We start from the raw sequence: 22,543 nt of genomic DNA, 5'->3' as shown, positions 1-22,543 counted from the left end.
ATTTTTTCTGTGATGCTCCTGGCTCCGCAATCCCCTCTCAGCCCCCTAATTAACATTTACATATGGCCTGTCCCCCATTGTTCTGTTATCTAACACACCAGAGCAAGGCCTTCCTGGTCAATAGCCGTGCCAGCATACAATACCCCCTCCCTCATTGCCCATACCTATTATTTGTTACCTCTGGTCTCAATTTCACTTCACCTCCCATCAGCATAAGTGACCTGGCTACCAGAAGAGCGATTTATCAGTAGATACTAAAAAGAGAGAAACCCGGTCCCCCATAGATGTAAGGATCCCCTACACCCCCGATGGGGCAGGGAACCTTGGTCCATATAGATTGAAGAGGCGAGGGGAACTTAAGAGAAAAGAAAGGAAAAGCCTACAAGAGGGGGAAAAAAAGGAAGAGGAAGTAGGAAGTGGAAAAGGAAGTGGAAGAGGAAGTAGGAAGTGGAAAAGGAAGTGGAAGAGGAAGTAGAAAAGGAAGTGGAAAAGGAAGTAGGAAGTGGAAAAGGAAGTAGGAAGTGGTAAAGGAAGTGGAAGAGGAAGTAGGAAGTTGAAAAGGAAGTGGAAGAGGAAGTAGGAAGAGGAAGTGGAAAAGGAAATAGGAAGAGGAAGTGGAAAAGGAAGTGGAAGTAGGAAGTGGAAAAGGAAGTGGAAGAGGAAGTAGGAAGTGGAGGTAGGAAGTGGAAGAGGAAATAGGAAGTGGAAGAGGAAATGAAAGAGGAAGTAGGAAGTGGAAAAGGAAGTAAAAGAGGAAGTAGAAGTGGAAAAGGAAGTAAGTGAAAGAGGAAGTGGGACAGGAGGTGAAAGTAGGAAGTGGAAGAGGAAGTGGAAGTAAGTAGGAAGTGGAAGAGGAAGTGGAAGTAGGAGGTGGAAGAGGAAGTAGGAAGTGGAAGAGGAAGTAGGAATTAGAAGAGGAAGTGGAAAAAGAAGTAGGAAGAGGTAGATGGGATGGTAAAGGAAGTGCAAGAGAAGTGGAAGAGGCAGTATGAGGTGGAAGAGGAAGTAGGAAGCGAAAGAGGTAGTGAAAGGGGAAGCAGGAAGCGGAAGGGGAGGCGGAAGAGGAAGCAGGAAGCGGAAGCAGAAAGTAAAGATGCAATAATAAACAGTAGATGTTACTCATCCCCTGCATTCCGTCAGTCCCCTCTCTCTTGGGCCCCTCAGTTCAGTTCAAAAATATCGATTCTTCTCCCTGCAGCCTCTCTCATGGCGCGCCCCTCTTCTGGCCTCCAGGCCAACGCGACGGCGACCTCCTTGCTTTTGGACTTCCTGCATGTATCTCCTTCCCCTCCATCCAGTCGTTCCGGCCCGATGCCCGGCTCTCCTCTCTTCCTTGCCGAGTATGTTGCCTCTCCAGGAAGTCCTCCGTCTGGTTTCTGTTCTCCATCTTCTCCATCCATCTCTCCGCCTCACTCAAGTCTTTCGTCGCATAAAGGGATGCATTACGTCTTGTTACTCTCAGTATTGCAGGATACAGCAGTTGGAATTTTATGCCTTTACGATACAGCGCGGTACAAATCTTACTAAAGGCTTTCCTTTTGCGTGTAACCTCCGCCGAGTAGTCACCGAAGATCAGCACCTTGTAGAGACAGTGGGGTCCTCCTTCCTCTAAACGCTCGCAGTATCTCTTCTTTGTCTTTGTATTCCAAGAATTTTATTATCACTTGGCGCGGCCTGGCTGGTCCGGTCACTCCCGTGCTGTCTTCCTTTCCATTTGTTCCTCCTGTGCCTGGACGCTCTCTTACAGGGCCCACTCTGTGCGCTCTTTCCACCCTGCATTTGTGCGTTAGACCTAGCGCCTTGGGGAGTTCTGCTTCACATATGTTGTCCAATTGCCGCATGCTTATAGATTCCGGCAAACCCACCAGCCTTAAATTGCTTCTTCTGGAGCGGTTTTCCAGATCCTCTAGTTTGTCTCTCATGGCCTGGGATCCCTCCACCATCTCCTGCAGCTGCCCCTTTAATGCTGCCACCTCGTCCTCTGTGTCAGAGATTCTTTGCTCCATCTCTGACATCCTGGCTCCCTACTGTGCGATCTGTTCCTTTAAGGGTGCTAGCACTGCCCCCACCATAGCCTCTAGAGAGTCTTTGATCTTGTCTGCCAGGTGCACTGCCACTGCTCCAGCCAGACGGTCATAATCAATTTGCAGGCCTGGGAACTGCTCGTGCTGTTGGGCTGTCTGCTGCTGGGCTGTCTGCTGCTGGACTGTCTGCTGCTGGGCTGTCTGCTGCTGGTGCTGCTGGGCTGTCTGCTGCTGGTGCTGCTGGGCTGTCTGCTGCTGGAGTTGCTGGGCTGTCTGCTGCTGGTGCTGCTGGGCTGTCTGCTGCTGGGCTGTCTGCTGCTGGAGTTGCTGGGCTGTCTGCTGCTGGTGCTGCTGGGCTGTCTGCTGCTGGGCTGTCTGCTGCTGGAGTTGCTGGGCTGTCTGCTGCTGGAGTTGCTGGGCTGTCTGCTGCTGGAGTTGCTGGGCTGTCTGCTGCTGGAGTTGCTGGGCTGTCTGCTGCTCGTGCTGCTCGGCTGCCTGCTGTTCGTTCTGCTCGGCTGCCTGTTGCACGTGTTGCCGAGCTCTTTGCTGCTCTCTCAGCTGCTCCCCCTCCTCCTCCATCCGTCCCCGCTCACCTCCCTGCACACCGCCGCGGCCCGCGGCCGCCATTTTGCGCTCCATGTGCACTGCTTTCTCTGCAGCACCCTGCTCCAGCTGTCTGCCACCGCTCCGGAGGAGGTACCGCTCCATGCACGGTCACCTCCCGCTCCTCGCCTCCCCCTCTCCGCCTCCTCCCCCAGCCGTGGGGCTCCTGTAGTCGGTGTGTGGGGCTGAGGAACGTGCGGAGCTCTGTCTCCCGCGTCCTCACATCACAGCGCCGGAACCGGAAGTCAGCACAGGAACATTTTATTAACACATTCAATTGTGTAAATTTCATGTACTTTGTTTGGGGGACAACTCCTTTAAGAATGGGATTGGAGAAGGGAATATGAACATTGAAAGGTGAAAAACAAAAGTGTAATAATAGCAACTATACCTTTAATATACCCCACGTAGCTGTAGGGATTCAGGAAATAGCAAAAACAGGGGGGGGAGGGTTTCACTTGTGGATAACCCTAATAATTTAAACCTAGCCTAAAACTTAACCTTTAATAAGTGATGAAAAGATCAGTGAGTAAAAACGTGAAATAAAAAATAAACACATATGCTACTTGTCACCAAGCTCAATTGGACCAATGCAGTATGTGAGGCACAACAAATAACATCCCATACATACTATACCACCATCTTTTTATGGTTGGACAGAGCCCCAAATTTTCCTCACATAAGGAACCGCCTTCTGGAGAAATAATTGGGTTTAACACAATGGGACAAAAATTGTAGAACCAAAAACCTTTTTATAGTAGCTCAGGATCCCACCCTTCACATTAAATGGGTCCTGTCAAAGAAAAAGGAATGGTCTCACCATGATAAACTGAGCAAAAAAAATATACGCTAAAGGCCCCGTCACACTAAGCAACATCGCTAGCAACATCGCTGGTAACGAACAACTTTTGTGACGTTGCTAGCGATGTTGCTGTGTGTGACATCCAGCAACAACCTGGCCCCTGCTGTGAGGTCGTTGGTTGTTGCTGAATGTCCTGGGCCATTTTTTAGTTGTTGCTGTCCTGCTGTGAAGCACAGATCGCTGTGTGTGACAGCGAGACAGCAACAACTGAATGTGCAGGGAGCAGGGAGCCAGCTTCTGCTGAGGCTGGTAACTAATGTAAACATCGGGTAACCAAGAAGCCCTGTCCTTGGTTACCCGATATTTACCTTTGATACCAGCCTCCTCCACTCTCACTGCCTGTGCTGCCGGCTCCTGCTCTGTGCACATGTAGCTGCAGCACACATCAGGTAATTAACCCGATGTGTGCTGTAACTAGGAGAGCAAGGAGCCAGCGCTAAGCATTGTGCGCTGCTCCCTGCTCTGTGCACATTTAGCTGCAGCACACATCGGGTTAATTAACCTGATGTGTGCTGTAACTAGGAGACTGGGGGCTGGTCACTGGTTGCTGGTGAGCTCACCAGCAACTCGTGTAGCCACGCTCCAGCGATCCCTGCCAGGTCAGGTTGCTGGTGGGATCGCTGGAGCGTCGCAGTGTGACATCTCACCAGCAACCTCCTAGCAACTTACCAGCGATCCCTATCGTTGTTGGGATCGCTGGTAAGTTGCTTAGTGTGACTGGACCTTAAGGCTTCCTCTTGGTTATCACAACTTGATTAATAAATACCAAATGCAGCCTTTCTTAATATTGCTTGATAAATAGTCTGCAGAATACGCATCCTTCCAACGCGTTTCATTATAATTACTCATCAGGGGAGTCTTCTGAAATAGATGCTCTGCATCCTCTCAGTATCATTATTCCTGACAGAGCATAGATAATTGTCCCCAAACCGGACACAAGCGTCCCATGTAACCGGACTCCAACAAAATGTGCCGCGCCCCGCGCAGACTATTGATCAAGCAATATTAAGAAAGGCTGCATTTGGTATTTATTAATCAAATTGTGATAACCAAGAGGAAGCCTTAGCGTATATTTATGTGTCCAGTTTATCATGGTGAGACCATTCCTTTTTCTTTGACGGGACCCATTTAATGTGAAGGGTGGGATCCTGAGCTACTATAAAAAGGTTTGTGGTTCCACAATTTTTGTCGCATTGTGTTAAACCCAATTTTTTCTCCAGAAGGCGGTTCCTTAAGTGAGGAAAATTTGGGGCTCTGTCCATAAAAAGATGGTGGTATAGTATGTATGGGATGTTGTTTGTTGTGCCTCACATACTGCATTGGTCCAATTGAGCTTGATGACCAAGTAGCATATGTGTTTATCTTTTATTTCACATTTTTATTCACTGATCTTTGTATCACTTATTAATGAACACTTATTAAAGGTTAAGTTTTAGGTTTGGTTTAAATTAGGGTTATCCACAAGTGAACCACCTCCCCCCCCCCTGTTTTTGCTATTTCCTGAAAAACAAAAGTGCCCTTACAAACATGTTCGTATGGATCATTTTCTTTATAAAGTTACGCTAGATTTTGGAAGAAAAGACGCACATCAGCGTTCAACCTTTATTCTCAGCATCAGTTACAGTACATTCTTCGCAGTAAATGTCCATGATCTGTTTAGAAGGTTAATGATTTTAATATTTCACTTTTGCATAGAAAGTGATGATTAGCAATAAATTAAAGGTTCAACCAGCTAGAGTGAGGTCCGCCGGAATTAAAGTGCTCTGCTGGAGGTGAGAAACATGGGCTAACTAGCATGAGAATGTGTGAAGGGGGATGTAAAGGGTGCAATTCAATGGGAAATACTACAGGAGATGGGAGAATGGCTAATGCATCCGTAGAAGATTGTGGGAGAAGCTCCCTAGTGCGTCATTTCTCAATATTTGTATGGCTTTATGGCCTTGTAAAAACCCCTGCTTCTTTAAGGAGGAATCAATCTCCATTAGTACTCATTGCATAAATAAATATATTTCTCAGGTCTCGCTCCAAGGCTGGTATGAAGAGACTGAAAGAAGTTACTGCTTCTCCCACTATTCTTCTCGCTAACCTTGATTGTGTCTTATGTGACTATAGCTATTGGATATAATCCTTCTAGACTGGTTGGGATCTATTAAACGGCAAGAGAAGGAGGAATTAGTTCCATTTGGTTATATGCAGGAACCCTGCTGGATATATGGATAATCTGTGCAATTAGTGCAGTTGGATACACAATCCTTTACATGCCTCGGCAAGGCATTGTAGGGCTAGTTAGTCTATATACAGAAACCTCACGAGCTCTTATACATGGAGAAGTCTGTTCCTGGTACAATATAATATGATGAGGGCAGCTAGCTCTCTTTGGGGCTATTCCTCAGGTTTCTAAGCTCCAGTTCCAGTTGTCGGATGAGGAGGTCTCTCTGGGCCATCTGTTCCTTCAGACGTCGGATCTCCTCCTGCTGCCGGTAGAACATGCGCAGTAGCTGTAGAGTACAGGTACGTGAGCAGGTGAAAAGCACAATCAAAAGCCCAAGACATCAAGTATATGCTATATACATATTATGTATTGCGTAGTGATTTTGTAAATGTACTAAACATCAAGAATTATTGAGCATCCCCCTTAAAATGTATATTAGTATCATTATAGCTATATAATTCCTTCTTGAAGAGGTTGGCACCTTTAGTTATAATCTTTACGAACATGTATTTAACCAATTTCTTAATATATAACAATGAAAAAGCAAATTCGGCAGCAATCTCTTGCGTAAGTAAGGGAAATTGTTCTTCAATTAACAAAAATGTAGCCAAGAAGTTAATTCGCTTACTTCATTTTCAGTCCGAGGAGGCACATTTTCTAGTAGATCTATGCCATTCACCACCAAACTCTTCTTGTCTCTTGCTGGGGCTTTGAATGTAACTTTGGACTCTTTCCGGTACCCCTCTTTCAGACTTCTCAGCACAGGATCTGTTGAAAATCATTTGATTACTCTCAGCACATATTTAGGCTATGTGCGCACGTGTGCGCTCTGCACCGCACCGAAAATGTGCGCTTCAGAGCGCAGCTGAAAAGCTGCGTTCTGAAGCGCATGGTGCCGGCAGATTCGTGCGCTCTGCATGTTGCCTCTCCCTATAGACAGCATGCAGAACGCACGAAAGAAGTGACATGTCACTTCTTAGAACGCAGCGATTCGGCAAGCAGCCGAATCGCTGCGTTCTAACATGCCACGTGCGCACGGCCCCTGCACAATCTCCATAGATTGTGCAGGGGACGCAGGACGCATGCAATTACGCTGCGGTGCAGAACGCAGCGTAACTGCATGTAATACGCACACGTGCGCACATACCCTTATGTGTATTACTAATATATATACCATATATATAAATATTTATTTATTTTTATTATTATTATATAACATTCATTCATGTATCCATTAGAGAGATATTCTAATAAAATTATACCTTTTCCATGGGTTAGAGGTAACTGATTGATTGTGGGGGCCCAACTGGTGGGACCATCTGCTATCCCAAAAACACCGTCTTGGTTGCAGCGGAGGTGTACACTCTTGATCTTCACTCCATTCATTGTCTATGGGACTGCACAAAAGAAGCAAGTGTCTGTGCTCAGCTTTCTTTGGCAGTCTCTTAGGCCTCTTTCACACGTCAGTGATTCTGGCACGTTTGTGCTTTTTTTTAAACATACCAGAATCACGGACATACGCAGACCCATTATAATGAATGGGTCTGCTCACACGTCAGTGATTTGTCACTGCACGTGTCTCCGTGCAGCGTACCCGCGTGTGCGTGTTTGCTGCACGGAGACATGTCCATTTTTTTCTGGCATCACTGATGTTCCACGGACCACGCAGTGGTGTGGTCCGTGAAACACGTGCCAGAAAAAAACGTGCTTTTAAAATAAAAAACATTTTAACTCACCCGGCTTCATCCGCGCTCTCTGCAGCCCGTCCTCCCTGCTCCTTCTGTGCCGGCTGATTACTGTCGCGCATATTCATTATGCGCGACACAGCCGACCCGGAAGCAGCTCCTGCGGGGGTCACCGCCGGCCGGATGCTGCGTCGCGGGAGCGATCAGCACCATGGACAGCGGGAGCGGGCACAGGTGAGTGAATCTCTAAGTGCAATCACGGGCCACGGAGAACGGAGCCCGGATTGCACTTAGACAACCCACGTGTGCCGTGATTTTCGGCACACGCAGGGACATGTGCGTGTTTTACACACCAGTGAAAAACGTCTGTGTTTTTCACTGACGTGTGAAACGGGCCTTAGACAATGGAGCAGAGGTCAAACATGCACACCTCCATCCAAGACGAGACTCTGCTCCAGCGATTTGCTGGGTGTCATCAGCAAGTTATCTCCTAATATATGGATAGGGGATAATTTTTGATTCTAGGAATACTCCTTTAACTACCACAAGATGGGTATTAGGTAATGTGATTTCCCCCAAAGGGAATTGTCGCCTGATTCATCCAGCCAAAACCATGGGCAACATGAATTATTATTATTACTATTATTTATTATTATAGCGCCATTTATTCCATGGCGCTTTACATGTGAAAGGGGTATACATAATAGGGACAAGTACAATAATCATAAACAGTACAATCAAGATAATAATAATAAAAAAAGTCTGCAGTTAGTGAAGCTGGACTTGGGATTTTTTTTTTCTTCTCACCATGAATCAGAGCCTGTTTGTACATTTGCTGCCAGATATGTTTTCTCTGAAAATTTAAAAGGAATCTGTCATCAGGTTTTTCCCTTATGAGCTGTGGCCACCACCAGTGAGCCCTTATATACAGCATTCCAGAATATGGCATAAAAGAGCCCGGGCTGCTCTGTGCAGACCGGATCGCCCCCTAGCTAAGTATAATAAAGGTGATTTTTACGTTATACAGAGTGGCCTGGGCTCTTATATACAGTATTCTGGAATGCTGTATATAAGGGCTTACTGGTGGTGGCCGCAGCTTATAAGGGAAAAACCTGGTGACAGGTTCTCTTTAAAGATAACTTTAAAGATCCTACCTGGCAGCATAGGAAAAGACCAGACTAGTCCGGCGCACCCAAATGGTAGCTTTTCCTAGTGCCACGTAAGGTGATTGACAAATACTTTGCTAGGTGAGAGACCTGTCAATCACAAGCAATGGCACTGAGAGAAGCGGACTAGTCTGGTGTCTCTCTAAGGTCCCTGGACAAATCTTTAAGGTATATCATCTATGAAATGCTACAAGCGTGGTGCAGCCAGGCAGAGTCATACTGCTCGTGGTGTGGGCAGCATGAATCGGGCAACACGTTCCCTTTACACTACCCTTAATACTATATACGGTAATAGAATACACAAATATATAAAACTTGCTGCAAAACTCTATGGGCCTGATTCATGAAATATTTTACACCAGAATTCTGGTGTAAACGTAGTGAAAGGCACAAATATTTGGTGCATCTCAGAGTTGTACCAAATGTTGAGTCTTTCGGCATTTTCACCCGTTTCCCCAGCTCTATTGAAATGGTCTGTGCTGGGGTGTGACGCCACAGATTGTCTAATTCATGACTGGAATAAGATTACTGGCATAGCACACGGCGGTGCATACCACTCCTCAGACCCCCCAGATTCATGAAGAGGTGCACACCTTTTCATGAATCAGGAGCATCTGACTGCGGGACATCCCCTAATCCAGACCAGCGTGAAAATCACTGGCCTTTATGAATCAGGGACTATATTTAGTCTTTCCATAATGCACATGCATCCATATCTGTAATTGAATCCTATACTGTGGTCACCTCTGTTGATCCCACTCAGCCACTCGTTAGGACTTAGTGCAGGTTCTAGTCCTGGTGTCATAGGGTAAATGTCCTCCTGATACGTTTCTGACTATAAAAAAACAAAAATAAAAATATATATTATTTTATGTAATGATAAGTGTCTAGATCAGTCTGATAGCAGCACAATCTTACCCTTCTTGGAACGATCATTGATATTGGTTCTATTAGGTTCTTCAAAGTGATGAGCTTGTAAAAGCGGAATATCTCACACACTGACACATCCAGTCCATGCTTTGGCATCACCCCTATTAAAAAATATTGATTGTCTTGGTAGGTTATTTTTTATATCATCCCTGTAATGGTTCCCACCATAATAATCCCTTCTGCTCCCTACACATGTTATAGGTTTGTATCTCACCGAGGCCTTTCTGGGGAGCGGCAGAACGGTACTCCATTAGGTACGTCAAGAATGGTTTTTCCAATGTTATTTCATAATATCGTATGTTCCCGTCTCCCTTACATAAGAAAAAACAGAGGGTCGTAAATACAATGAGTAAAAACAATTCTATTCTTAAACCGATGGAATAGAGGGTCTAATTAAGCAAAATATGGTTCATGGTAGAATATTCATACCTCTTCAATGGTGTAAAATTGTGTCATCAAACCATTTAACGGGGTTGTCCACCTCTGTGGGAATTTTTTATTTATGTTTTTATTCTTTTAACTTAAATCCATGTATTTAGGGATAAAAATATTTTTTGCAATTTGCTTTCTTTAAAAAAAATAATAATAATAAAAAAAAATTGTTTTGCTTTTACCGGCTCTTACCGGAGCTCAAAAACAAACGGATAAAATAATTAGGCTCTATCCCACTGGATCGTCAGAATGAGCTCACTGATGGGTTCTCAGCTAACCCACTCTGCAGGAATCAATAGTGCAACACAGAGGCTGTAGAAGACAAACAGGGAAAACATTTTCATGAAATCCAATTAGGAAAAATATTTTTAGCCCAAAATACATGCATTTAATTAAGAAAAAAAATGTCCCCAGTGGTGGACAACCCTTTGCAGAAGTATGAATTGGTGGGCAACATAGGAGAAGGTAACTAATATGGTGGGAGCTTACCTTTCCTGCAAGATACAGCATGTGAGTGTCCACGTCATAAAACGGAAAGAGCATCCCGGAAAGGCCATCTATTTCCTCTTCAACCATTGGCATTGCCAAGTCCTCCTGTACAGAAATGTTACAAAATTGTACCATATCTTATGCCAATAGGCAAAGTTTACGGTAGGAAAACATTTTATACTCAACCTACAGCGGTAGTACAAGTTTTCAAATAGATATGTTTTTCTTAAAGTGAACTTGTCAGGTCCAATATGCACCCAGAAGCACGAGCAGTATTTCTAAAGATCCTTTATGATATGCTAATCAGGCCAGTGACTAGTCGTAAGGGTGTTATTTTCCCCGTCCACTCTCTTAGCACGCCCCTGTGGGCGTGATAACATGCTATACAATGACCATTGCCCAGTGTCATCAGCAGTGATGCGCGTACCTGTATCTGTTGTCACCACCTCAGACTCCGGGTTTAGGATCAGTGCACATGATCAGTATGCGTACACCCAGCTTCATAGTGCGCATGACCAGAAGTGCGGTGACTTCTGATCATAAACACTGACCCTTAACCCGGAGTTGGAGGCGGTGACAACGGACACAGGTACGCGCATCACCACTGATGATGCTGGCCAATGGGCATTGAATAGCATGTTAGCACACCCACAGGGGCATGCTAAGAGGGCGCACTAGTCAGGGTAAAATCAAGCCCTTGCGACTAGTCCCTGGCCTCATTAGCATATCATAAAGGATCTTTAGAAGTGCTTTTTCTAAAGATTTCTTTATGTATACTACTAGATACAGGGACAGTTAGGCAGGGATTAGCAATATGCACCCAGAACTGTTTGTGGTTCTTGGTGCATACTGCACCTGACAGGTTCCCTTTAAATATTATCCTAAAATTAAAATAAAATAAACTGTTAAAGTGTATCTGTCACCAGGTGAAAAGGGACCGGTGATTGCTCTTATTTTTTTCCTGTTGCTCCCCAGAGCATGTTGTTTTCAGGGGGGCTTTGTGTTTTGTTTTTTCAGATAAACCATGTGGCTCCAGAGACACGGTATAAGCATTTTTATTTGCATTGACCTTCATGTAACTCTTTTAGCTCACTCCAGAGCTGGATTCACAACCACACAGCTCAGTACTGTTACTGCTCCTTCTGTCTCGTGCTACAGAAAAAGAAGAGCAGTAAGGCTGCTTTCACACATTTGGTTTTTCCTGTGCGGCACAATCCGGCGCTTTGCAGAAAAACCGCAACCGGTTTTTTTTGCCGCCGGTTGCGTTTTTTTTGCATAGACTTTCATTAGTGCCGGATTGTGCCGCATGGGCTTGCGTTCGGTCTGGTTTTTGCCGCATGCGGCAGATTTAGCCGATGCGGCGGCCGGATAGAACGTTGCCTGGCACTTTTTTTTGTCCGGAAAAAAAACGCATCGTACCGCATCTGGCCGATGCGGCACAATTTGCAATGCATGCCTATGGACGCCGCATGTGGCGTCCTGCGGCAAACACCGCATCCGGCCACCGCATGCGTTTTTTTCCACTGCACATGCTCAGTAGCGTGCCGCAAGCGGCAAAAACCGGACAGGCCACATGTCAAAAACGTATGGAAAGGATGCGGTATTGTCGCCGCAACCGTTGCATAGGTTTTAGAGCCGGATTGGCCAGCTCTGCTAAAACCGGAGGTGTGAAAGCAGCCTAATCCGGCATATCTGCATGTGCTGTGTATAGGAGACATCAAAGCAGCTAGTTTCCACCCACCCCCAAGTCAGTAATTAGTGAAAATTGTAGATAGAGCTAGCAGAGGGGGAAAGGGCTGAAAAGTGAGGGATATGTCAAGTACCAACCACATACTGAGTTATTCCTCATTTACACATAGGAGCTTATTCTGACAAGATCGCTTAAATGACAGGTACATTTTAACATAACCATTAATAATTTTAGCATTTTTTTTACAATTCTGGACAGCTCCTTTAAGTTATTACACAAAAAAAATACGTTGGTCCATACTTGTACATCAGTTGTTACTGACCAGTCACCATATCATGAAACATCTTTAACAAAATTGACTCTGTTCTTAATTAAAATGCAACGTTTAAAAAGGATAAATAGACCAAAATTTATGAATATATAAATATTTTTATTGTGCGCAGTACGGATAAGATCACACAGACAGTAATGATTAAAATCAACACACAAACCAAGATGGCAGTGTGGATGAAACCAGGGCATAATATATTACTGATAGAAAAATCACATAGAGTAGCTATACAGAGAAATTCATCAAGCCATTATAAGATTGCAAAATTTAAGATCAAATGATCAAAAACAATGATCTGCCACCTCTATATAGTAATATAGAATGTATAACATAAATTCATACAGCATCACATGGCCGGAAACTAAATATTAGTACATCAGATAAGCATTACATAGTAATAATAGATATAAACAGACCCAAGGTCATGTGATAATAGATACAATGCAGATAGTACTAAGATAGCTAACTAGTATCAAGTCTGTCGACTGCTGATATATTACCAAGCCAGGCCGTTAAATACTGCTTAGTAGATGCTGCCCATGAAGATGGTGAAAAACCGAAGTATGGCAAATCAGGGTGCTTCCATGATGAATACAAACCAGTAAAGCCCTGACCACACACACCGCCCCGCACCTCGATGCGCGTTTCGCAGCAGCTTCGCCGGGAGGCCTGTGTGTTGATTTTAATCATTACTGTCTGTGTCATCTTGTCTTGTAAATATTTATATATTATAAATTTTGGTCTATTTAGCCTTTATAAACGTTGCATTTTAATTATGAGCTCCTTTAAGTTGTCTATACATAGAGATTAAAATCATTCATTGTAAAAGGATCTAAGGCACCGATTCATTAAGACTGGCGATTTTCTAGCCGGTTTTCATGAGGGGGTGTGGTGGTATCAGACAATGCTGAATAATGAAGGGGTGCACTTAATGATTTGTCCGATGTTAGATTCTATTTTCTATTATGCAGAGATTATATTGTAGTAATCTCACAGAACGCAGCTTGTAGTAGTTTCAAAATTCTCCTCACCTGATCCCACAATGCTATCTGTCTCGTATTCCACCTGGAGACGCCTGTTGTTAACAAACGCTTCATGTCTCCCAGGAAGACAACACGTGTCACCCTGTGGTTTTTGCAGTTTGCTGTCTAATAAAAGAAAGAGCAGAGAATGAAGAGGATTATATAAAGTATAGCATTTGTTACACTAGGACTGGACGTTTCAAGTCCAGAACATTGAATTCAATTGAGTTATGTCACGATTTTTCTGTATTTCCTTTGTTTGTGTGTGTGTGTGTGTGTGTGTGTGTGTGTGTGTGTGTGGTCATGTGATGACTAGACTTTTGCATTTCTCTAGGTTTTCTTCTATTGAGAGAAGCCAGGAAAGTCTAGTCAGCATGTGACGGCAAGTATGAAAATCACACACATGCAGTCACATAACTGCCCATTTGGGCAGGGAATACAGGGGAATCATGACAGTCATGATAGTCACAGCACTCTACAGTCACATAGCATCACTGTGGACTCTTCTGAGTCCAAACAACCATGTGTGGCATGGAGGCGATCAGCCTGTGGCACTGCTGAGGTGTTATGGAAGCCCAGGTTGCTTTGATAACAGCCTTTAGCTCGTCTGCATTGTTGGGTCTAGTGCTCTCATCTTTCTCTTGACAATACCCCATAGATTCTCTATGGGGTTTAGGTCAGGAGAGTCATCAAACAATGGCCAATCAAGCACAGTGATACTGTGGATATTAAACCAGGTATTGGTACTTTTGGCAGTGTGGACAGGTGACAATTCCTACTACAAAATGAAATTGCCATCTCCAAGAAGCTTGTCGGCAGAGCGAAGCATGAAGTGCTTTAAAATTTCCTGGTAGGCGGTTCCGCTGACTTTGGTCTTGATAAAACACAATGGACCTACACCAGCAGATGACATGGCTCCCGAAACCATCACGGAGTGTGAATACGGCAGAATAGACCTCAAGCAGCTTGGATTGTGGCCTCTCGACTCTTCCTCCAGACTCTGGGACTTTGATTTCGAAATGAAATGCAAAATTTACTTTCATCTGAAAAAAACACCATGGACCACTGAGTAACAGTCCAGGTCTTTTTCTCCTTGGCCCAGGTAAGACGCTTCTGGTGTTGTCTATTGGTCATTATAATAACCTTTATTTCTATAGCGCCAACATATTCCGCAGCGCTTTACAATTCAGGAGGCTCATATACATATACATATCATATACATAAGCATATACAAACAAGTAACAATTATAGAAGATACAATATTTAAAGGGAAAAAAGGCAACCCTGCTCGTGAGAGCTTACAATCTACAATGAGATGGGGGGAGGGGCAAGGTACAAGTGCTTATTTACAATGACAATCCAGTCATCTCAAGGAAATGGGGGATAGATAATGGCTTCCTAGACCAATAGGCCAGAGCCTTGAGATGCATTTGGGTGCCATGGAGTTTGACATGGGGTTATGTTCTGAGAAGTTGTAGAGGGATTAGGTGAAATTAGTTTGGCTAGGGAGTGTGATAGGCCGCCCTAAAAAGATGCGTTTTTAGGGAGCGTCTGAAGCTAAGTTGTGATTTGGCCTAGCTTCTTGGGGTAGAGCGTTCCAGAGGTTTGGTGCAGCTCGGAAGAAGTCTTGGATTCGGGAGTGGGAGGTTCGAATTAGTGTGGATGTTAGTCGAAAGTCATTTGCAGAGCGTAGAGAACAGGTGGGATGATAGACAGAGAGGAGGGTGGAGATGTAGGGGGGTGCCGCACTGTGGAGAGCTTTGTGGGTGAGAACAAGCAGTTTTATTATTATTATTATTATTATTATTTATTATTATAGCGCCATTTATTCCATGGCGCTTTACAAGTGAAAGAGGGTATACGTACAACAATCATTAACAGTACAAGACAGACTGGTATAGGAGGAGAGAGGACCCTGCCCGCGAGGGCTCACAGTCTACAGGGAATGGGTGATGGTACAATAGGTGAGGACAGATTTGAATTGGATCCTGTGATATATGGGCAGCCAGTGCAATGACTGGCACAGAGCAGAGGCATCCGAGTAGTGGTTAGCCAGATAGGTGACCTGGCTGCTGCATTAAGGATGGACTGTAGAGGAGAGAGTCTAGTTAGGGGGAGACCAATTAATAGAGCGTTACAGTAGTCAAGGCGAGAGTGGATCAGGGCCACGGTGAGGGTTTTTGTCGTTTCCATTGTGAGAAAGGGGCGGATTCTAGAGATGTTCTGGAGGTACAAGCGGCAGGAGCGGGCAAGAGATTGTATGTGGGAGGTGAAGGAGAGATCAGTGTCAAGTATAACCCCCAGACAGCGGGCCTGCTGCCTAGGACTTATCGTTGTGCCACACACAGAGAGGGAGATGTCGGGTTTAGGAAGGTTGGGAGATGCAGGGAAAAGCATAAGTTCAGTTTTGGAAAGGTTAAGTTTCAGACAGAGAGCAGACATTATGTTGCAAACTGCAGTCAGGTAGTCACTTGTGTTCTGTAGTACAGTGGGGGTGAGCTCAGGGGATGAGGTGTATAGCTGTGTGTCATCAGCATAAAGATGGTACTGGAAGCCAAATCTGCTGATGGTCATTCCAATTGGGGCAGTGTAGAGGGAGAAAAGAAGAAGGCCTAGGACTGAACCTTGAGGGACCCCAACAGTGAGAGGAAGAGGAGAAGATGTGGAGCCAGCAAATGATACGCTGAATGAGCGGCCAGAAAGATAGGAAGAGAACCAGGAAAGAACAGTGTCCTTTAGGCCGATAGAATGGAGCATAGAGAGAAGGAGATGGTGGTCAACAGTGTCGAAGGCGGCAGAAAGGTCAGGAAGAATAAGCAGAGAGTGGTCACCGTTACGTTTTGCTGTTAATAGGTCATTGGTCACAAGTGGCTTCACACAAGGAATGCGACAGTTGTAGCCCATGTCCTGGATACATCTGTGTGTGGTGGCTCTTGAAGCACTGACTCCAGCAACAGTCCACTCCTTGTGAATCTCCCCCAATTTTTTGAATTAATAAAGAAAGAAAAAGAGGTACAATGAGGAGCACCCGTGAAATTTAAAGTTGTATTGCTTATTATCACTGCTCACCTTTTTAATTCAAATTTTTGAATGGCCTTTTCTCAACAATCCTATCAAAGTTGCGGTTATCCCAGTTTCTTGTGCACCTTTTTCTACTACACTTTTTCCTTCCACTCAACTTTCCATTAATATACTTGGATACAGCACTCTGTGACCAGCCAGCTTTTTTTTTTAGCAATGCCCTTTTGTGGCTTACCCTCTCCTTGTGGAGTGTGTCAATGACTGCCTTTTGGACATCTGTCAAGTCAGCAGTCTTCCCCATGATTGTGTAGCCTATTGAACTAGACTAAGGGACCATTTTAAACGCTTAGGAAGCCTTTGCAGGTGTTTTGTGTTAATTATTCTAATTTCCTGGATAATGACTTTTGGGTTTACATTGGCTGTAAGCCATAATCATCAACATTAACAGATATAAACACTAATAGAAATAAAATAGATTATTCTGTGTGTAATGACTCTATATAATATGTGTTTCCCTTTTTGTTTTGAATAACTCAAATATATTAACTTTTTGATGATATTCCAATTTATTGAAATGCTCCTGCATGTACATCTTAATAGTTTGGCTTTGTACAACATTGGCGGCCCTGTTTGTAGTTCTTGTAGTTCCAAATAATCAACATAAGATAGATAAAGTGAAGGTATACTGTTAAGCTGGGTTCACACACGCTAAGCGGTGTGCTCTCACGCTGCCAGTGCTGGCTCCCTGCTTACGTAGCTGGAGTACACATCGGGTAATTAACCCGATGTGTACTCTGGCTAGGAGTCCAGAGAGCAGGGAGCCGCTACTGGCAGCGTGAGAGCGACGGTGCTAGTAACTAATGTAAATATCGGGTAACCAAGGAAAGGGCTTCTTGTTACCCGATGTTTACCGTGGTTACAGCTTACCGCAGGCTGCCAGATACCGGCTCCTCCCCTCCCTGCTCGCTTCAGATCGTTGCTCTCTCGCTGTCACACACAGCGATGTGTGCTTCACAGCGGGAGAGCAACGACCAAAAAATGGTCCAGGACATTCAGCAATGACCCGCGACCTCACAGCAGGGGCCAGGTCGTTGCTGGATGTCACACACAGCGACGGGACGTCACTGCTACGTCACAGAAAATAGTGACATAGCAGCGACGTCGTTGTCGCCGTCGCTGTGTGTGACACCACCTTTAGATAAAGTGAAGGTGTACTGTTAGATAAAGTGAAGGTATACTGTAAAGTGTATTTTGAGCTTTGTCCAGAGGTCCCGGGTGATTGGTGCAGTCCGGTCAGTTTAATCCCCGATGATAATGAGGACAGAGGGACATTTTCATTCACAAACAGATCACTCAACAATAAGTGTCAATTTAGAGATTTTTATTTCACAGATCAGTAATGCTTTTTACATCTATAAAAATGACTGTTTTTAGTCAGCGAGCTCTGTTTGTCGTCCGTCTTGATCAGTGTGTCAGTTTTTACCATCCATTGGCTGCTTTTCTCCTATGCAAAAACTGATGCAGAATTCCCAAGCTTTTCTTAGCAGTCATTCCAAAAACAAGGAGTAAAAAAAAAAAGAACAATACACTAAAGGCATCTTGGCGCTGTCTATTGTTTAACTGAGCAATTTACATTGAATAGACAAATCCAGTCCACAAAATGGACCAGATGAGGATGGTTGTGATGAATATTGCCTCATACACAATAATAGATAGTGGACAAATAGTTACCTGCAGCACCCGTCCTGAGCGCGGTTCCAGCACTCGCAGTTTCTTGTCCTTGCATGTCGTGGCCAGGAGACTTCCATCCGTGTTGAATGACATACAGAGGATGACGTCTGTGTGACAGTCTATCATTTTCACTGCTTCTCCTTCTTCCAAATTCCATATCAGTATCTGAATACAGTTATAACTCACATAATCACTCTGTTCAACATCATGAAAACTGAATAGTCATCATTATTTGTCTGTTAGCTATTGCTAAAAAACTTCCCCATACACATGCACACTCAGTTTGGCAGAGCACGCAAGTGTTTAAAGAGAATCTGTCACCGGGTTTTTGCTACCTTATCTGAGAACGGCATAACGTAGGGGCAGAGATCCTGATTCCAGTGATGGGTCACTTATTGGGCTGCTTCGTGTAATTTTGATAAAATCATTGTTTAATCAGCAGTAGATTATCATTGCAGGACTACTTGGCGTGCTGCTAGATCTGCAGCAGAGAAAACATTGATTTTATCAAAATGAAAGCAAACAGCTCAGTAAGTGACACATTGCTGGAATCAGGGTCTCTGTCTCTACATTATGATGCTCTCAGATGGGGGAGCACAAACCTCACGACAGATTCCCTTTAAATGGAGAATGGAGTAAGATTTTCAAGATGTCAATAGTGGGAAGTTACCTTTCATGAGAATTAAAGATTGTTGAAATTGAACATACCTGATTTTTCTTATTTCTACATACTGTATAGTGGGGGGTTGGCGGGCTCTCATACACATAGTATAGTTGTCCAGTCATACCAAAATTAATAGGCTTTGACAATTCAGCACAGATCATGGCAGAACTGACTGACATTCTGCCTGTGAATATCGGATGCCAAACCAAACAAAGCTCCCTCTCATACTTCTACCTTTTTTTACCTAAATGCATGTCTTTTGGGAGTGTAAATCATTTTTATTGGTTTTCATGAAATATTTTAACTCTTTTACCTGCTTTTTCTGAGCTCCTCTAAGTTGATTTCTCTCCACAACGTTCGGCTCAACTTTGATGTGGTCTGCAGTTATAAATCAACACCGAAGAGCTCAGAAAACACAGAAAAAAGTCAAACTGCATTTACACTGAAAGGTTAATGTGATCGAGCGTGTAAACAGGACTTGTACTGCCGAGAACCATGACAGTCTGTGCGCACTGAGTGATCTATTACAAATTGTTCAGTAAATATCGATTACTTTGTTCTGCCGGTGTAAACTGGCGATTAAACCACTGCCAATTGGTAGACGTGTAGTGCCATCGGTCAGTCTGTGAAAAATATCATGTTTTTTTCGTTGCACTCGCTGGGTGTCATGTCTATTCACACTGCAGAGTCTGACAAGCAGCCTGGAATCCTTTAGTTGCACAGCCTGTCGTGGGCGTCGGCTGGGTCTGGCTTCACTGCTCTCCAGCACAGCAGGAGTTAATTCCTCCTGGCTTGTAATCATCTGCCGGGAGCTCAGCCTGCTGATAACTATCCTCAGCCGCCTTCACCCTTTATAAGGGTCTAGTTCCTGGGGCTGAGTGCCGGATATAGCTTCTGCTTTCTAGGTTCCCATGGTTATCCCCTTCTATGATGATCAAAAAGTTGCGGTTCTATGTGGTGTGTGAGTTCTCGAGTTGTGTATTTATTTTCTACCCCTTTTGCTTTACTCCCCAGTTCACTTACTCTCCCTCCTTTGCGTTTGAGTGCAGTGTGCACAAGTTTTTGTTTACCCTTGTTTGTGCTTATTTGTGGGGTGTTTGTTACTGGGCTTCCAGCCTGCTCCCTGGCTGGGGGAGGAATAGTATCAGGGCTTGGACAGGAGACAGGGTCATGCTGGGGGCTCAAACCTGGCTACCATCAAGTCTACCTTCAAGATAAGGGACAGCGCAGGGGCCCCAGTCTTAGGGTCAGCCTAGGAGCCCCTGTTCCATTGGTTTACACCCCATGACATAAATGGACTCTTATAACTCCTCAGAAGGAGTCCAGTGACAAATTATTAGATCACTTATTCTATAACCAGCTATGAACAGGGTAAAACGGAAACTATAGAAGGAAAACTACAACATTTTTAATGGAACCCAATGGTAAAGTTATTTTTACATGTGTTTAGTAAAAAAAAAAACACTTAAGTTGCTGATTTCCTTCACATTGATCTGGAAATAAAAAGATTACTGACCTTGTAGTCATACCCAGCACTGAACAGTATATTGATGGCAGTCGGGTGCCATTCTATGAGCCCCACTCTTCGACTGTGTCCGTAGAGCTCCAATACTGCTTCCGTCATGTTCCTCTTGAGTCCGCCATCTGGAATTTCCCAGATCCTCACCTTAGGAAGGGAAGTCATAGTAGTTTATTATATTTCAAGGGATCCTGTTATCAGATTCATGATTCCCGCAGTACAGTCAGTGTGCATAAGAGCCTGGCTGTGCGATTGCAGCCGTGTATACTTTAGTCCAGGGGTCGGGAACCTTTTTGCCTGAGAGAGCCATGAACGCCACATATTTTAAAATGTAATTCTGTGAAAGCCATACTTACCAGGGGGAGCGGCGGTTGTGGTGCAGCTCGGAAGGTCCTAGGAGGCAGGGTAGGTGATGCTGCGGGCACGGAAGATGTGGTGTCGCGGCTCAAGAGGGTCAGTGTGCGGGGGGTCGACGATACTGCTGCACGCTCGTGGGGTGTCACGGCGGCGGGCGCCATTGATCTGCCAGTGGGCTGCTTTGAATCTTCCGCAATTGACGAGATTGACTTAAAGAAAATGGCCGCGGAGTCTTACACACCAGAAAATACGGTATTTTTTTCATTAAAGATTTGTCTGGATGCAGCCATCAAAAGAGCCACATCTGGCTCGCGAGCCATAGGTTCCTGACCCCTGCTTTAGTCTGATATACTGTGGCACGTCGGAGTAGATATACTTTTAAAAGCGGGCTGTGGACTATGTCTCGGCAAGTCTGATGCAGTCTCTGGAAGCTTCTTGTTGCCCTGCTTCCATAACTGATAGGTCTCTATGTGCACAAAGGGGAGAGACCTGTCAGGTAACTGAAGAAGGGCGAGGAGAAGCAGCCATAGAGCACATCACTACGTCAGTCTTACTAAAGTAGAAGTGCAAAACCAAAGAAATTAGCTAGCTCATTTCTTTGTTTTTGCTGTAGTTTCTTGTACTTTGTATACACCGGAGCACGGCCTCCCTTTCTGATTTAGGCACTTCATCTATTTCGCTTCCATTGGTGAGTGTCTGAGTAGTTGGGCCTGGTACTGATCTGCCCCTATCTATATTGAGGTCGGATGACACAATGTCTGGTTTTAGTACTTCACATAGGATAACACTGTCCCGATTGTAGTACACCATGCACGGTGAGATGGCTTTTACACTTTTTTTGCAAAATAGTGTTAACTACCGTAATTTGCGGATTATAAGACACATCCCAAATTTAGAGAAAGAAAATAGGAAAATTGTTTTGTTTTTTTAATATTAAAATCTGAGTCTGTTTTATAATTTGAATATAGCTTACTTGGAGGGTGCAGTGGAGCGGTGTTGCAGGAGGCAGGTTCACAGCTGAAAAAAATTGGCAGTGGCACGGCATGCTGTGGGCCCACGGCTGGGAGGAGGGGGTATGTTGGCGGCATAATACGGGCACCATTGATCTCCGGTTAGTGGACAAGGTGGACTTCAGGATTATGCCTGCAGAGGCAGCACACACGTAGATTGATATCTCAAAGTTCCGAGATCTCAATATCTGCATGCACTGCCTTTACAGTTATTTTCCTGAAGTCCATTACATCGGAAGTGACTCTCTAAGACCTCAATCTGCGCGTGCGCTGCCTCCACAGCCATTATCCTGAAGCGCATCTCGTTCACTGACCGCAGATTAATGGCGCCTGCATCGCGCCGCCGCAACAGACCCTCCTTCCAGCCTTGAGCCTACAGTGTGCCGCCACTGACTTCTTTCAGCTGTGTCCCTGCCTCCTGTGACCCCACTCCACCACGCCCCACAGTAAGCTATATCTGGAATATAAGACACACTCCCATTTTTCCCCGCAACTTTTGGGGAAAAATGTGCATCTTATCTGAAAAATTCGGTAAGTACCCAAAGTTATTTACATGTACTATTACTACAATTTACTTATATACTTACTAAAGGGTATATGCACATTTTGTTTTTCTTTCCTGGGTTTTATCTTTGAAATAGTAGTGCACCCATTAAGAGGTGCCACTTCCTGAATTCAGCACTTCTTATAAGTGGCGTGCGCCTCCATACATTGTGCCAGAATTGCTCCTCTAGTCAGAGGCTGGAGTAGAATCTCTGGCTTACAGAGAGCCAGCATTTTTCATGAATTTGATGG

General features: G+C 44.6%; 1 protein-coding gene across 2 annotated transcripts in view; it reads right to left on the bottom strand.

The window, feature by feature from the left end:
* Positions 1 to 5,077: 5,077 nt before the first annotated feature.
* Positions 5,078 to 22,543, bottom strand: part of CORO2B (coronin 2B) — a 135,653-nt gene continuing 118,187 nt past the window's right edge. For both annotated transcript variants that reach the window (XM_075346076.1, XM_075346077.1), the window contains 9 exons: positions 20,379 to 20,528; positions 18,199 to 18,363; positions 13,456 to 13,572; positions 10,404 to 10,508; positions 9,697 to 9,793; positions 9,471 to 9,583; positions 9,297 to 9,387; positions 6,330 to 6,469; positions 5,078 to 5,987 (listed from right to left, as the gene is read on the bottom strand). In XM_075346076.1, the coding sequence (XP_075202191.1) occupies positions 5,856 to 5,987; positions 6,330 to 6,469; positions 9,297 to 9,387; positions 9,471 to 9,583; positions 9,697 to 9,793; positions 10,404 to 10,508; positions 13,456 to 13,572; positions 18,199 to 18,363; positions 20,379 to 20,528 (1,110 nt within the window). In that variant the 3' untranslated portion in view covers positions 5,078 to 5,855. The remainder of the gene's footprint in view (positions 5,988 to 6,329; positions 6,470 to 9,296; positions 9,388 to 9,470; positions 9,584 to 9,696; positions 9,794 to 10,403; positions 10,509 to 13,455; positions 13,573 to 18,198; positions 18,364 to 20,378; positions 20,529 to 22,543) is intronic.

Source organism: Anomaloglossus baeobatrachus, chromosome 4 (genome assembly GCF_048569485.1).
Source record: "Anomaloglossus baeobatrachus isolate aAnoBae1 chromosome 4, aAnoBae1.hap1, whole genome shotgun sequence".
NCBI lineage: Eukaryota > Metazoa > Chordata > Amphibia > Anura > Aromobatidae > Anomaloglossus > Anomaloglossus baeobatrachus.
The sequence above is the reverse complement of the archived record's forward strand: the minus strand, read 5'-3'. Positions and strand labels throughout refer to the sequence as shown.